The sequence below is a fragment of the Strongylocentrotus purpuratus genome, unplaced genomic scaffold, assembly GCF_000002235.5.
Source record: "Strongylocentrotus purpuratus isolate Spur 01 unplaced genomic scaffold, Spur_5.0 spur5_scaffold_1, whole genome shotgun sequence".
In the NCBI taxonomy this organism is placed as follows: domain Eukaryota; kingdom Metazoa; phylum Echinodermata; class Echinoidea; order Camarodonta; family Strongylocentrotidae; genus Strongylocentrotus; species Strongylocentrotus purpuratus.
The window spans coordinates 11582056-11600154 of NW_022145594.1; the positions used below are offsets into that span (position 1 = coordinate 11582056).

Sequence of the window (18099 nt, forward strand, 5' to 3'; positions counted from 1 at the left end):
GGACAGTCAATCACAAGGTGGGGAGTTCGAAACCCAGCTCGACACTAATGTCCTGTTGCAAGATGTTATCTACATTTGCCACTTTCCGGCCAGGCGAAAATGGGTACCTGATATGCTAGTTTCTTTAATGGCTCACCTAAAATTAGGGTAATGATGTCTAAACGCCTCGAACGACACTGATTAACGGACATATACATAAGGGGTCCTTTTTATTATTCATTATATGACATTATTTTTTGTTTTGCCGAAAGAGTTGACTTTCATTCTTGTAAGGTAAAAGCTGTAGGTTACAGGTGAACTTTTTGTAGTATACACTTTTATCTTATAATTTGAAAATAAGTGCAAATTGAGAAGCTAAAGTTGTTTGTGATAAAATATTTAGAAGGTGTGATATCGTATTTGAAGGCAAAACTTCTTTTTTTAATTCCATAGATTTTGCATTCAAAGCCTTACATGTATGCTAAATCTTGTTTTCCTGCATATTTTTATCTGTCTTGTATTAACTTCCTCCTTTTTGTTTCTTTTGTATAATAGGAGAAGCTGATGAAGGACACAACTAAACTTCTGAGCGATGCACAAAACAACCTGACCGACCTTAATCTCAAACGGGACACTCTCTCCAAGAAGATTGACTCGTACAGCAAGCTACTTGAAGAGAGACAGCAGCAACTACAAACCCAACTCAGACGCAAAGATGTCAAGAAGAAGTAAAAACTCCCCTGTTATGCATAATGGAATGGTCACTTAGTCATAGAGTCGTGCGGTATCTGGGTTATTCCATTTAGTCTCTAAGGGATGATACTCGTATAAGATTTGAAAATATTGACCTGTACAGTAAGTTATTTGTAGAAGGAAAATACATTTTGTAGCAAGTACACTGCCCACTCGGATGTAAGGATTCAATAAGTGAAAACTCCCCTTTATCGCATAATGGAACAGTCCGTTTGTTATAAAGTCATGTACCATATGGGTTATTTCACTGAGTTAAAGAGGGAAGTGCAGTCTGGTGAGAACTGTTTTACAGTTATACATGTAGGCCACAACTGGGGTGCCAATTTAAGAGCATAAGTTTTTGGTTTATCTTCCACAGAAATCAAATAGAACAGCCGCAATTTTATAACAATGTGTACAATGAGGGTCAACCCATTTAAAGCAAAGGTAAATACATATAACTATTTCAGATGTTTATTTTAAACCAGTTTTGCACAAAAGCATGATCAAATAATTTTTTTTTAAAAGCTGACTTAATGGAATCTTCCAACATTTCTGCTGTCTTATACCAACTGGACTGCACCATTCAGAAAGAGGGGGTATCTTGATTCCCAACAGAGGCTTATTCCAGACACCCAGAGTCTGTTATGCACAAAATTGAAAAGTCAGTACATGTACAACCTTTTCTTATAGGAGAAAGACCCTTGAATTCAAAAATAAATACTTGAAGAAATCCAGTAAACTTCTGATCATTTATTTATTTACTGACTTTTATACTGATTATGTATACATAGATTGTTACCGCATTGTCTTAGACTTGTATATATATGGACTATATCTTTACAAGAATATATTTTGTCGTAGTAATGATTATACATTTTAAGTTTTATAAAAATGTGTATATATGTGTGTGCTCTTAATCTTGATTCTATTGCAATACTCAGAATGATATGATTGATAATAATAATGATGTAAATATATTATATTACATTTCAATGTTGCTTAATACATAAGGTTCTAAGCACTAGGTTATTGTCAGGATTAAATTTCTGAAATACTGATTTCTGATCTCTTTCTTATGACACGTTGGTTATTTGACTATTTGAAAGTACATTAAATTTGTATAAAAACGTTACTGTATTAATTATCTTGTGCCTTTCAATCATTTTCGTATTCTTTATGCAAAGATATTTATCAAAACTTTGTACAAAGTATTTTTGACATTTGTTCCGTCCAGGATTCTAAAGCGATAGCAGTTTCCAAAGTATTTCTTTTTACGACCGTCCTTCAATAATGTGTTTTTTGCCTTCATTGTAGATCAATAATGTGAATAACCAACGAACGAACTCCTATAAATAGAAATATTTTATTGTTGGCCAGAAAACTTTAGTAAATAGAAAATATGTATGTGGATTTCAGATTTTTAATCGTAAAAAAAGAGGAGAATATTCCATCCAATAATGTTAAGTCGTGGTAGCATTTAAATTTTCCACGCAGTAAATTAATGAATTGAGCATATAAAACCATTCAAATATTTATTCAACAAGTACATATCAATACAAGTTTATGTGTGACAAATTTCTAGTTTGAGTTAGGTATATGATCCGTCCAGTCATAACGGCTTTATAAAACTATAAGCTGTCAAAACAGCATCTTTCTTACTTTGGGTTTTTATTTAACATGTCAAGGAAGATATTCTATGTAATATATTAAATACAATGTTATGCATCCTTTACAGCGTATAATGAATGCACTATTATTAATCATGTTATTTGTGACATAACAAAACTGCAAAATAATTATGGCATGCAAAAATGAATATCATTTATTTACCAATTCCATCCAATTGAATAAATAAATCACCTTGAAAAATGTATTGAAAAGCCTTTATTTGAACAAAATTTGTATTCACCTTTGATTCTGTATTGAATTGAAAAAGTATTGTTAGATGTTAAATGTGTAAATCATGACTTGTAAGAGTTATTTGTATTGATCATATTTATAAATTGTACATTAATTTTCTGATGCTGTACATTAATTATTTGAGTGTGTCAAATTATTTATCAGAGTCTTTCAATGAACAATCAGTGTATTTCCTTTCAATTAATTGTTGAATTTAAAAGTATATTTGTACATAAGAAGAGACACTAGAAGCTTGTTGAATATTATGCTATACTTGAATTACGAACAAAATCATTTTTAATGGTTGTTTTATTAGCATAATGTGTACATTTCTGATTTGTTTTTTAAATATATGTTTTGTTGTGTTTTCTGTGTATTTTGTGAAACTATTTTGAATAAATGAAGTTTAGATTTTGTAGACTTAAAGAACTGTCCTGATTTGATTTTTTTTCGAGTTAGATTGCTCGGCCAGAAGGCCTCGCGCTTCGCACACACACTGAATTTGCACCCATGTACGTGGTCACACCCAGGTCTGTGCGTGCGTCGACATTTTAAATTGTTCAAAATGCTTATTCGACCAATTTGCTACACGTTTCAGGCCTTTATGAACATATACAAATCTTGCATGCGCTCGCATTTTAGCGTGTGCTATCTGTACTGAATGTATTGATTCAGTTTTTGCACTTGTATTGTGTTGCTGACACTATTTTTTTAGCGATTTCTAATCACTTTTAGCCATCATTGACCTAACTTTAGCTCATAGACATTCGTTCTATGTTCTGATAGGGTATGAATTGGAGATGCAATTTCGTTTATCACGTTTGCTGTTAGAATGCTTTGACGTCAACATACAGTAGTGCAATTTAGAGAACAACCATTGAATTTGATTCGATTAGGTAATATTTTCCTTTGTTGTTTTGAATATATCTCGTCTATCCGTACTCTGATGTCTCTCATATTTTATTATGTTGTAGCCGAGACTTTACTCTAAAAATTAATTGGGAAGTCAATTTTGTATCAGGAGACGGGATCGTGGTCAAAATTCCGATTCAAGGTGAAGGCCGCAAAATCTGCCATTATGATTTCTACTTTGTACTTGTTATATGAATAGCGGCTGGGATTTTTTTTCTAAGTCCGAGTTTCTCATTGATTCTGTGTTATTAGATGATCGGCCGATTAACGCTCCCTTTATCATCACCGATCCACCCAAACCGCCGTCAAAACATGACACTTGGCCGGTATGGGTCGTGAATCTGAACATGCAGTCCGGCCTTTTGGTCTCACAGTCAGATTCGGCGATTGCCTCTTGATTCTTACTATTCTCCATCGATACTTAAATTATCTCTCTGACAATTCTCATCTGCACATTTTCTCTTCACGATTCTCGACCGTCAATATCGCTTTTCTTGCTGCTCTAGCTGTACGATCCGACATATTCGTGTAATAAATATTCATTACTTTAACTTTACGAACGAAGTGTTATTTGGTTGTTAGTTCGCCTAGTATTGTCATTAATTTAATGGTAACAGGGTTGTTCTAAACAATAGTAAACACAATCATTTTTACTGTTTATACGTCCTTGATTACTAAATGAGCTTGTACAGGCGTGTTATGAGTGTAGGGTGAATTTTTGTTGAAGACCAAATCTCTCATTGAGTATTTACATTATGTCCCGATCACCTAAACTGTTTCCGTGACGTCAAATTCAATTTCTATTTTTGTAGCTAATCTCATAATGAGAGTAGTATTGCAACATTCTTTCTCTCTCTATATCTCTCGATCCACGTTTATTTCCACAGTGTCATTCAAAATATATTTTGTGAGGTCATTACGTCCAATACAAAGGAAAGTGGAAGATAAAATTTATGATAATAAACAAAACCAAAAAACCTAAACAAAAATAGATTATGACTATAAGTGGACTTCATCATTCAATACTTGTATAAAAATAAATTATGAAACAAATCTTGGCAAAAGGTTTCGATGGAAACAGTGAAACCCTCGAAGGGATGCATGGGTAATCTGCCAATGTATAGGGAAGCAATCGTCAGAAGTATATTCTCTAGTTTTCAAACCCATATCAATTTCAAGATAAATTCCATCTCCAAATGTGTAAACTTAAACATGTGTTTTAAGGTTTAGAAATCTTTAATTAATGTTTCAACTCACGAAACGTGAGCCACCCCCGGGAGCCATATACCCGACCCCGTGTCTTATTTGATTGTCATTAATTTATTCAGTTCATTCCTATCCAACGCAGCAAAGCCATTCTTATCACTTTCTACGTACTCAAATAGCTTTCGCACACAATACGACTATAGTCACCGGACCACTTTTGTGGAATGAACTCGGCTCGCCACCTTTCTTCAAAATGTTCTTTTTAAAGATTTACGTTATGCACCAATGGCTCCCTGATATACACTGCTCTTCTTTGTTATGATCCCTTCGACTTTTTTTCGCTTCTCTCTCGCCTTTTTCCTGTTATTTTTCTTGAATTTTGTATTAAATATAACATACATGCTCAATAGACTGTTCATATTTATACAAGAGAATATAACATTTACAAGCTTAGCTTTTCATTAGATTTCAAGTTATTTCATTACGAATGTAATTGTCTAATTAAAGTTTAAATACCATGTATATATCCGTACGTTATTTCGACTTTATTATCACTTTAATGGCCTGATATTATTGTATGTATTTTTACACATATTGAAAGGTAAATTATTTTCAATCTGTTTATTGCTTATGATTTAGGTACTAAATGTGAATGTGAAATATAACTAAATCTGAAAACTAAACTGAAACTAAATTTGTCATTTTACTATTTTGATGAAGCTTAAAACATTGGACACAACTTTCATAGCAACGTATTTTTACTCAGAAAAATTATAATGGTTAATTTCGTTAATAACTATAAATTCAAATATCCGGGGTTATCCATCTCCACCCAAAAAATCTGATTCACCGGTCAATACCAACAATGATAGTTAATAAGTAATTCTATGGTATTGTGAATTGCGACTGAGGCTAAATCTAAGCTCCTCTTCCCGCCACAAATATTGTTATCATGAGATGTTTAGCTGGTAGCTTTTCGTGAAACGGTTTAGGAAGATCAGAGACTTCTCCGTGGTTGGCGGATAAAGTTTAATTAGTTGGTTTCGAGAAAGATGAGTATTAAAATGCCTTTTCCGTGTTGGGGGTTTCTGAAAAACTTTGCTAGAGTCAGGGTCGATTGAATGGTATAAATAAATGGAGATCTAATGAATGGGGATGACGGACACACACAAATTACAAATACAAATTACATTACAACATCAAATAAAACATCTGTAAATGCAAATCAGCCGGATATTTATTATCAATAACACCTTCACCCACATTGAAAAGACGAACACCCAAACGATTAGAAACATGGCATATCATCAAGGAACTGAATTTGTTATAACCATCTTCTCCCGATTAATGCATTGTTATGTGTATGTACTAATTGTATGTATGTATTCGTAGTTATCTTGCTGGAATTTGGCAGACTGTTAGAACAGTCTACCAAATTCCAAACTGCTTTAATAATCAGACGGATTAGTTTTGTCGAGAAATGTTAAAAGTGATAATTGACGAGTTTTAAACAAACAACAAAATTCTTTTTTTTTTTTAGGGGGGGGGGGTTGTTTTTGTTTATGCTTCGTTGATGTTTACATATTGTGCATCTTCAAGAATTTCACGATTTATTCATTCCATTCAATAAAAAGCACATTTGTGAATACAAAAATATTGCAGGTGTCAAAAAAAATGGAATACGAATTATACAAACATGAGAAGGTCACTGATCAATACATGCACAGGAAAAGAAAGCAAATGGAATTTTGGTCAATGCAAAAGTTCAAATAAATTTGAACTTGTCGAAGCTGTGCCAAAGATTTGAATCAATTTTTGTTTGCAATTGGTAATTATGTACATAAATAATATACTGAATAATTACAAAACATTACAAAACTAAACAAATATGTATAAATTAAACATATGTTATAAGTAAAGAAGGAATAGAATAGAATGGAATAGAATAGAATATAAGGTTATTGTCTTCTTCCGAAGAATGAAGAAACTTTCCTTCCAGGTGAACATACATAAACAATTACACAACTTATACAAAATTTATAATATAAATACATACATACCAAAATATCAAATGCATAAAAAAGAATAAAAAGTATGAGTTAATGAATAATACATACATATAATACAAATAACATAAAACATAAGGATAAAGGGAAGAAGATAAAAAGGAAGAGATAGAGAATAATATAGAATGATGAGAATTAAAGGAGAATGTAGCCCCGGGGTTAGAAAAAGTAGGAATGAAAAATTGAATGTATTTTTATCACATAAAATTGTATACAGGGGTTCAGTGTTTGCTAACGAACAAGATTAGATTTTCCTTTTAAATACATTTAAATTTAAATGTCTAGTTTGACATATTTCCTGAGGAAGTGCATTCCAGTCAAGAGGTGCAGTATGTTTAAAAGAAAATTACACAAAGTTTTTTGGTACATTTTAGTATATGAAATTTCTCTCTATGACGAGTCTTATAGTTATGGATTTCATTGTTGAAAGTTGATGACACTTGCTGATTTTCGGGCAGTGATGTATACATTTTTTCGCTTTAATAATCAGACGGATTAGTTTTGTTGTGAAATGTTCAAAGTGACAATTGACGAGTTTTAACCAAGAAACGTATTAAGTCTATGTTTAGAATTATGTATGGTTTATACTTCGTTCATGTTTACATATTGTGCATTTTATTTATCAGCATTCGCAATTAATATGTGAATAAACATGTCCTGCTCATATGGCAATATATGAATGCGCACTGGGATTGCATTAACTAACTCTATTGATTGGCTTCTAATTCTACTATTTAATTTTTACCTAAACACCCACCCTTACACAACACAATGCTTTCACGTTTACTTTATTATGCATAGTCTATGTTTATATTCACAACTTATAGTTTCACATGTCATCGTTCACATCCTAACACATCATCGTTGACCAATTAATCAAATTGAATTTCACTGTTTAGTCATAGTTGTAGTATTAATAATAATAATAATAATGATAATAATTATAATAATAAAGATAATGATAATCCATTATTCATTAATTTTTGTCTAAACATTTTGTAATGTTCACTAGTATTTACAGGCAAAAACACTCGTATCCAATACAGAAAAAAAGTACAGTAGAACACTATGTGTTTCCTACTGATTTATCAAAACACGATTAACATGATGGAATATATGCCTTCGTAGTTTATGGCTTATATACACTGTTGGTCATAATGGTGGAATTTTTATTTTTACCCCAGTTTAGGGAAGGATTTTTAAACATTATTTATTTCTAATAGATCTAGATAATGGCATACATTCTCAGATTTTATTGAATATTAATTTGCAAGTGTTTGTTTTGCGTGACTGCTTAATCATGTGTGTGCTACTATGCTAATCAGCTAAGGGACCTACGTCCTTAAGTCATAATTGACAGTAATGAGGATTAATGCCTCACAAAAGGGCACTGATATATAGCTGATCGACACGATTTTTATCCTGGAGCCTCACAGTAACGAGGCCATTGCTTAGCCCCTGAATCATGACTGTACGCAGTGTTTGCTAGGGTACGCGGCCCCTTCCAGAAATCCCCCAAAACGAAGAAAATGCAATAAATTGTCAAAAATTCATTGCATTTCCCCCCGGCCCCCAACAGGAAAAATTCCTCTGTGTGGCCATGCCTTGAACCATAATGCATGGCCCTACAGAGGAATTTTTCCTGTTGGGGGCCGGGGGGAAATGCAATGAATTTTTGACAATTTATTGCATTTTCTTCGTTTTGGGGGATTTGTGGGGGCGGCCGCGTAGCCTAGCAAACACTGCGTACAGTCATGATTCAGGGGCTAAGCAATGGCCTTGCGACTGTGAGGCCCCAGGATAAAAATCGTGTCGATCAGTTATATATCAGTGCCCTTTTGTGAGGCATTAATCCTCATTACTGTCAATTATGACTTAAGGACATAGGTCCCTTAGCTGATTAGCATAGTAGCACACATATGATTAAGCACTCACGCAAAACAAACACTCGCAAATTAATATTCAATAAAATCAGAGAATGTATGCCATTATCTAGATCTATAAGAAATAAATAATTTTAAAAAATCCTTCCCTAAACAGGGGTAAAAATAAATATTCCACCATTATGACCAACAGTGTACATGACTCCTTAATTAACATTTATATTTTCAGCTGCATTGAATCATGCGAAACAAATGTCATATTTATATTATCGTTTACATCAGATACCTCAGCGGATTAAAAAAATATATACAATTTTCGAAAATAGAATTATATTTTGTTGCTCCATGATGTAAGAATAATTTTCTTATGCATCATTCGCATTATTCAGAAAATGACAGTAGGAAACAGACTTCAATAAAGGAAGAATATTATTTATATATATATATATATATCCATCTAAAGAAACTAATTCCATACCCTGACTTCATGTAGTGATGGGACCTAAGGTCTACAATCTATTTTGTTTATCCAAATTTGTCAGACATGTGCAAATCATGGTATTTCAAAAGGAAATATTTCAACTGATCCCCGATATCAAAAGATTTGGGAATAACGCGAGTAGACATGGTCAATGAAAATGTAGAAAGAGGAGCACAGGACGAAGAAAAGAAAGCCATGATAGTTGCTGACAATTTTTCGTCATGGTATTCTAATTGGATACATGAAAGGAAACGCCCGAGTCCATCATCATAGTTTTTCTTACAGTGATTAAGATACATTTTAATATTTTCCGATAAGTTTTAAAGCATGGTTTCATCTCCATGAAATGATTGATACATGGACATATATATATAATAAATTCAGACCGAAAATATTTTTCTCTCAAAATTATGTAAACCCTTTTTTCTTGATTACTCAAAATCATTGTGAGGACTTGGATGTTTCTTCTTCTCATGTATTCAATTCTTAATCAGGACATTAAGACTGTATTTACTGCTTTATCATATATAGTACTGTTCAAATGCCTGGTACGTTGACATAATCTCTCTTCGTGGCGTCGTTCAATTCTTCGTAGTTAGCTTCTTGATCAGGTTTCTTAAGGTCTTGATAGGTATGATGGTCAGTAGGATTCGCATAGCTCTTAGCTACGGGATTCAAATCTTGGTAGGTATGGCCGTCTGTCTCTGACTGATCAAATACAGGGTCCTCATGCTGCGGAGACGAATCGGACTCCCTTCTTTTAGACTTAGTAGTGGCTGATTCATTGCTGAAAGTTAATGTTATGAAAACATAGATAAATTGCATTCATTTGATGAAATACATAATTAATCACATAGTAAAGTCCCAATAAAAAGAAATATACAAATATGTCAACATGCATGTCATTAACATAATAACATTTTTACAGTAATGCACTTGGACAGCAAAATAATTATTCTGCTTTATTTACTAATGTAAAGCGCTTTGAGCATGTTTATGTAAAGGCGCTAGATAAATATCAATATGTATGTATGTAATAAGTCTTCAAAGCAGGTTGCCATAACATTTAGAAAGCGTTGTGTTTTAGAATATCTCAATTGAGCCCTAATAAATAGGTATATACTGTATTAACATGTGAACATGACAATTGGCATGTTGTAATTGGTATGGTACTTTTGAAATACATGTCATTAACATTAACTTTCAAACTAGTTGCCATAACATTATGAAAGCGTTATGCTTGATAATATTAAAATTGAATAGCCTTTAAAACGAAGAAGAAAGTAATTAAAATAACTTTGAAGACTACAAAAAACACAATCATAATTCAGCTTGTATTTTCATGACCGTATGGTTTTATCATCGTGCGTGAAAGGAGTACGATGAGAATGGACTGTTGAGAGGGACAAGTTAAGTACAAGGTGTCTCTCTAACCTTCTTCGCTTGTAAACGAAGATGATGAGAATTATAACGATAACAATCACAAGAATAGCACCAACAGCGCTTCCCACGGCAGTTGCTATGGAACCTGAAGGAACTTCAGAACCTCCAGCTAAAGTTGATTTTGAGGATGGTGTGTGTTGTCGGATGGTAGTAAAAAGAATTGACAGCGGTTAGAAATACCAAGGTAGTATCAGTGTTAATAAATAGATAATAAATAAGTCAGATACTAGATTAGGAAAACCAAGGTAGCATCAGAGTTGATCAGGTACTAGCATAATCTGGTCATGATTGATTATGAACAGACCGGTCACAGTAGGTTGCTTACTAGCACACCTTAGACATTGATGGTTCACATATGGAAAAATGTGTGTTCGCTCGCAAGAAAGTGCGTGCGTGTGTGTGTGTGATTATTGTTCAATAAATGGAAAATATATTTACATCGTAATTAGCAATATATACATTCTTCATTTGACGAAATATATTTTAACTGTTCAATTTTTTAGTTTGGTTCATGATATTTCAAGCAAAGCTATATAATTCTCATGGGCCGTCATATAACTCGTAATTTAGATTTCATTTCTTTGAGATGCCAACCTTGTTTTGTTGTAAATGTCAATGTTGGTCCTTGTTCTCCTTCACCGTTGATACCATCTCGTATCGCTGCAATCTGAACAGAGTACGTTGATCCTGCTTCAAGTCCACTGACGTTATACATGACCATCTCACTGGCATTCTCAGCAGACCTCTTCGATACGGAACGGTCCGTAATGGGGACCATGCTTGGAGGTTGTACTTCTTCAGCAAACACGACATTGCTACCTGATCGCACATAGACCTTGTAGCCAACAATAGGTCCATCCCCTGTTTCAGAGCTAGAGTCCCATTGTCTCCAACCGATGGCTGCATGGTAGTATCCAAATCCAAGCAGTTCTGGTACACCACTAAAACTTGGTAAACCTGCAGAAGTGAGGTCAAGACGAACAACAAATTAAATAAAAATATAAAAAAGGTAATAATGATAGTAATATAATAGTAATAATAATAAAACAATGATAATAATAATATTATCGATCATTCAGGAGCGCTAAAAACTAAAAGTACCACAGCGTTCACTTTACAAAATGCCCATACAGATAGTAAAGAAGAAATATGAAATACTTAGACTTAACAAATTAAAAACAGGTAAATCGCATTAATTTACTTACGGAAGAAGTATGTTTTAAGGGATATCGAACATGTTGGGTGAAAACCCCGAGCCAACATTTCAAGAAATGAATAACTAAAGTTTTTACAGACTGATGCATTTTGCATAATCTCTATAATTATTTGTTTGATTACAAAAAAAAAAAAAAAACATTTCCACGTAAGGAACCACCCTCTGCTAAAAACGTTGAATGAATAGATAATAAGTTAATTCATTAGGTGTTTGATTTTAAACTGCATTGTTGAGCGGAAGTGCAGAAAAATAATGTTACATATAAATACGCCTTTATTCTTGAGTAAAATGGTTTTGTGCATTTTGATCAACTAATAAGAAATATGTTACCTATATAATTAGCAATAGATGACCATAATATCGGAAATAACATTACCCGATTGGATTGCCTAAAGAAAGTAAGAATTATATAAGTCCCCTAACGTTTGGCATTTACACGATATTCTATTAAGATATTTCAACATTAAAGACTGAAGTAAAAAGGCGAACCCTTTAAGATGAGACTTATGAAGCTGAATTGATGTTGTTCCAGCTTTCTATCTATATATATTTATGACAAAAGGCACATCAGACAGTACCTAGCAATGTCATTAATATTACCTAAATGTACATTATTAATACACAAATATCCCAAGCTGTGAGAAAGAATAGTGGAACTTATTTATCTGAGGAGGGACTGGCATGGTACTATTTTTCGGAGGGACTGGCAATAGTAACTATGTCAGTTACTATTGTTACCCTCAGTTACCCTCCTCAGATAAATAATTTTCACTATTCTTTCTCACGGCTTAGTATATTTGTATATTAAATATACGAACCATAAAAAGCAGCAGACGCCAACCTTATATAGCCGAACTCGGACGATTTATTGAAAGGGTCCCCTGTGAAACAGTAAATAGGAACGTCATCCGGAAAATCTTGGATGTTGAACATAAAATTGAGGAGTGTTGAAGAGATCTTTTGTGGAGGATTTTTGGCCATTTTCCAGTTGTCTATTGAGAAGTCCCGTGTGGTAGCTTTCACATAGTCAGGTTCATTGTTCGGTGGTGAATCAAACGAGAATGCACAGGAAAATATAGCAACACCTGGGTTCGTCTTCTCACGTGCAGAATAAAAGCGATCTACCAATAAAGGAGACAGATAGGGAAAAGCATCTGTTAACTCATCAAATCTTCTTGCTTCAGTTTACAGTCGAGTTTATTATTAAGACTAAAAAGATATAAACGGACCGATGGAATACAAGGAAGAGCTCTGTTCACATGTCTCTCACAACTCACCGAAGGTATTAAAGAGTTACTCAGATAGGGTTGAATGCAAGCGACACAGACAGGGGTTGCATTCTGAATAAGACCACTTTAATTGGGACACGTCTTCGCAAATTTACAGAATTCTTTCTTTTCTTTTCAATTATTGAGAAAGAAGTATTAGGAAATTGTATAAATATGTAAATGAATCAAATGGGTTTGACCTATTAAAAGGGTCTTCATTCTAGTTTCATAGCAAATAATAAATGCTAAAAGTTCTCACATAAAATAGACCGATACAGAATGAGAGATAAGGAATATGGTGAGCTCACAGTAAAGAAACTGTGTGGCAACAAAAACAACAAGATGATGATGATGATAATAATAATAATAATAATAATAATAATAACCTAATGTGAACACAAAAATGTGAACGCATGTTTAAACTACTTAGCATCTCTTTATCGAAGTAAACGATAAACACGAATAAAGCAGTAACGATATATACCTATTTGGCAGCTTTCTCCTGTCCATCGTGGGTGGCATCTACCTGAGCTACATGAACCAGTCACCGAGTTACAATCATCTTCACCATCTCGACAGTGACATGTACGGGAACACAGGTTGTAACATCCAGCAACTAAACCACAAAGGGGAAAGATTGTGCATTTAACCATTTCTAAATGACTTGTAAATTATCAATATAAGTATTCCTAACATGGTAGGACGGATGGCAGAAAAGTGATGAGACAAGTTATGCATGAAACCAACGAAATATTTACAAATTAATTTAATGCAGAAATGGAGTCTCACATGAGTTGCAGCTATTGGGTGTGTCCACTGAGTCTGATGTAAAACCTACTTCACATTGACCTTCTGTTGTGATACAGAATCCAGAGACCTTGTCACAACCAACATTATCTGGACAGTTGCAATGGCCAGTGCAGTTGACACCAAAATATCCCACTTGGCAAACAGATGGCACTGTAAAACAAGCACAACAATAAATATGTTTGCGTATTTAAAAGCTTCAGGAAATTTTTGTAAGGTTCCTGTATTAAATGATATAGACCTATTTAGCTGTCACTATAAGATTGATTTATATTGGTTACGATGTTATTAGTTAAAACTGTCTAGCTATTTGTTGCATTCAGCGGTGTATTCTCTAATTATTTTGTATCTTTAAGAATGCAATAATAATTTTTGATTTTCACAAAGACATCTGTTTATTTATTGCTTTGTATTTGTATATTTTAAATAAATATCTTTAAATTGATTTATATTGAAAACCTCCCCTGTCTCTGGTTACGACCAGTATGATACTTTACCTTGACAACCTTCTCCTGACCATCCTGGCTCACAGCCCTCTTCACATCTCCCAGTAAACACATCACACGGCATTCCATCTTTACAGTGACAATCCTGGAGACAGTCAGAGCCAAACTGTCCATCGCGGCAGGCTAAAAATATCGAATAATGTAATTCCAGGTATCAAAGTCTTTGAAACTAAAGATACTTATACAAATTTGGAATAAAAATAATGAATCAGAACAAAGACCTAATTCATTTAACATAAAATTATTTAACTACAAAAAACACCTACATGTTCCTTCAAAAATTACAAAGGTAAATGTGGACCCTGAAAGGAAGGAGAATATATTTTGCAGTATGATGTATTCAGTCTTCTATTTTCTATTAAATTTCTGTCTACTTGTATATTCGATTGAAAAATTCCCAGAAGTTAGAGATTATGTCAGGCTAGATACTTAATAACAAAGGAAAATGCACACTCCAGTAAGAAGACCCCCAAAAATATATATTCATCATAAGTTACGAAAATAAACGAGAGGACGGAGAAAAGAACAAAGAAATGGATGGAAAACATATTAAAGGTAATCGAAATATTTTCAAAGGATTCTGATTAATTATAAACTATTATTTTAATATACCTCATGTAACAAAATGTTCAAGGTTTATACTTGATCATGCCACGTTGTTGCAATGTAACTGACAATGATCATAGTGCTATTCTACAACCAATTTCAAATAAATCACACTTTCATACTTGATTACTTTAAAAACAATACATTGTGCTACCTTACTTTCACTACAAAACGCCCCTTCGTAGCCAGCTATACAGCTGCATTCATTTGGATCCGAAGAGCAAAACTTGTTGTCGCTGCAAGAAAAATCTTCAGCTACCACAGAACTGCATATAAGTTCACACTCAGACCCAAACCTTTGGTCGCCACATGCTGTTAATGATAATTGATAATTGATTATCTTTTCAAGCATACATACTGAAAAACATTAATATGCCATTTACATTGGATTGATTTACATTTGATACCTTTTTTTGCAACACATTACATGAAGTTGTATTGAGGAGGTAATACATTTTTTTACACACTTAATGCCTAATCGCTGATGTTATAAATAACATAAAAATGGTTAAGTAAAATATCAATATAAAAGGGAAAAAGTGACTTGCTATTACGAAAGATAGAACAGGGGCGAAGAACGCTGGTTTCCTATCTACAACAATAGCTGAATGGTAATACCTTTCGATATAATGAGACGTAGGTTTATTAATTCATGATGCCAGATAGATGTAGATATAATACTTTACATTCGCACGCTGAACAAGACTGAACAAGTAGCATAATAACGCATAGACAATGATATTTCCTTGCAAAGGGTTAATAGAGTTTACAGCAATGGTTTGGGAATTTTTTGACATGCGAATTGTAGCCAGAGATTAAAAACAAAAACGTACTTAGAGAAATAGTAGAACGGATACTTGGTAATGTTTTAGATAATAACGTAGGGGTATGTATCAACTTCTTTGAGGTTATCCTCTATTGATGCCCGTTTTTCTAAAGAAGTGCCCCCCTTTTTTTGTGTGTGGTTCCCCCACACTTTGGAAGGCCTTCCGCCGCTCCTGGTGATATCTAAAACAATATATTATGTTATGTTATGTTTTATTTATTTCAATACGTTGATTAAAAAACCTGCTTCAGCCGCAAGCCTGTTTTTCAGCAAGTCCGTATACAACAGAAGACAACATTACACAAATTATATCAATAATAATTACAAATTGTACAAAGAATAAATACAAATTACAAAGACTAAATACAGGTTAAAAGGAAACTATATTTTTCAGAAAAAGAAAATAAATAGTAGGGATAGCACAGAAAGTAGGGAAAATAGAATAGTCAAAGAAAACTATCAAACAAAAATTATCATGATCAAATCTTTGTAACTTTTTATAAACTTTTTAAAAACTTTAACAAAAACGTTACAAAAGATAGAATGTTAACGACTTACCTGTAAGGCAGTTTTTACCAGTAAACCCAGGATTACAGATGCATGCTCCTGTCTGTGTGTTACAAATTCCTCCGTTATAACAATTATCACACAGACGATTACAGATTGGCATATTCCATTTTCTTGGAGGACACCCTTTATGAAAAGAGAAATATTATATGGTCAAAATACATAAAGAGAATTTTGTGAACGACGAATGTTTTCAATTCATCATTGGAGTTTTAACAAATCTGACACTTTCTAATTTGTGATAAAAGGTAAAATATTCCTTTCAGAATTGCTCTCTTTTTTATTAGAAAGTAAAACTTAATAACAATGTATGTCAAACTGCTAAGCAGGTCAAAACAATGTCCTTAAACATCACTGTGCCATTGCTGGAGTTTGTCATGACTCTACACACAAATCCTATTAAAAGGGATGTTATAGAATCAACGTTTGCAATATTCCTCTGATTCATTATTAATCAATTGGTTCTAAGATGTATTGAGGTTATTGTTAAATCAACATCAAAATTTTTTTAAAAATATAACCATCTAAAACATTCACTTGTACAAAGTTACAGAGCACACTTACCCTGAGGCCTTTCACAGATGTATGGCATTGATCGATTCGAACACGCGAGATCATTCCACTTCCCATGACGTACATGTGTTACAGACACGTAATCGTACATGCATGCGCAGTCTTCATGCGCCCCGTTCGGTTCTCCTGGAGCCCAGGAAGACTCATTTCTTCTATCATACCACATGGCATGGTTGAGTTGGACAATGATAAAACAAGTTAATCATCGTTCAATATCACAATACATTAGTCTCAACACTCAGGGACACTGGTATATCACACCAAAATCAGCGGGAATAGGGGACCGTTTCTCGAAACCGTCATACTAACTTCTTGCACATCCCACTGAAACATGTGTTATAGAATTTACACGCCCTTTTTAATGGGACTTTCACGAACTTAGAATGTTTCGAGTAGCTGGCCCATGGTCTTTACTGCTTGTATAAAGGTGTATAAAAGAGCAAATTATTTTGGTACAATGAGGAAATAATAATAATAATAATAATAATAATAGGCATGTGTATAGCGCCGTCTATCTAGACATTGCTATTCCGAGGCGCACAAGAAAAATAGAAAAAATGAGAAAGTTTGGACAAGAAAGTTTGGATAAGTGTCATAGTACCAAGTACAGGTATTGTTAAAAAAGATAAGATTTCAGCTTGGATTTAAAGGTCTCTAAGGACCTTATGATTCTCAAATTAAATGGAAAATTATTCCAAAGACAATGTGCTGCAGATGAAAAAGCTCTTTCATCACAAGCTACTCGTGTCTTTGGGATCTTAAGAAGATGCTGGTGTGATGATCTTAGACTACGAGCTGGTGTATAAGGCATATAAGGTTTTGTAAATACTTTGGTGCCAATCCGTTTATAGCCTTCCATGTGAGGAGAAGGATTTTGAATTCTATGCGCTTGCGGATTGGCAACCAGTGCAGCTTTTTGAGAACAGGAGAAATGTGATCATATTTAGATGTCCCTGATAAAACCCTGGCAGTTGCATTCTGAGCATGATGAAGTTTGTCAAGATTGCCTGAAGTGATATTGAAAAGAAGAGCATTGCCAATATCTAATCGAGATAAAACAAATGCATGTATAAGCATAGCAGGAGACTTATTGTCAAGGACTGCATTAGGCTTCTTAAAGTAAACA

The 18099-nt window shown here is 33.6% G+C and overlaps 2 protein-coding genes across 2 annotated transcripts in view; one reads left to right on the plus strand and one right to left on the minus strand.

Moving 5' to 3' along the window:
• LOC578280 overlaps nucleotides 1-2457 on the plus strand; it is a 47070-nt gene extending 44613 nt beyond the window's left edge. Inside the window, exon 54 of the mRNA XM_030977685.1 lies at nucleotides 535-2457. Within this exon, the coding sequence (XP_030833545.1) occupies nucleotides 535-711 (177 nt within the window). The 3' untranslated portion in view covers nucleotides 712-2457. The remainder of the gene's footprint in view (nucleotides 1-534) is intronic.
• A 7241-nt stretch (nucleotides 2458-9698) lies between these two features.
• On the minus strand, nucleotides 9699-17113 carry LOC105441366 (tenascin-X-like). The gene is made up of 10 exons (XM_030978513.1): nucleotides 16965-17113; nucleotides 16392-16526; nucleotides 15167-15319; nucleotides 14393-14524; nucleotides 13878-14048; nucleotides 13573-13704; nucleotides 12639-12941; nucleotides 11199-11561; nucleotides 10596-10713; nucleotides 9699-9948 (listed from the first exon to the last, which is right to left on the minus strand). Exons 1-10 carry the CDS (start codon nucleotides 17062-17064, stop codon nucleotides 9699-9701), a joined length of 1857 nt encoding a protein of 618 aa, XP_030834373.1. The 5' UTR covers nucleotides 17065-17113.
• Between the last annotated feature and the right edge of the window lie 986 nt (nucleotides 17114-18099).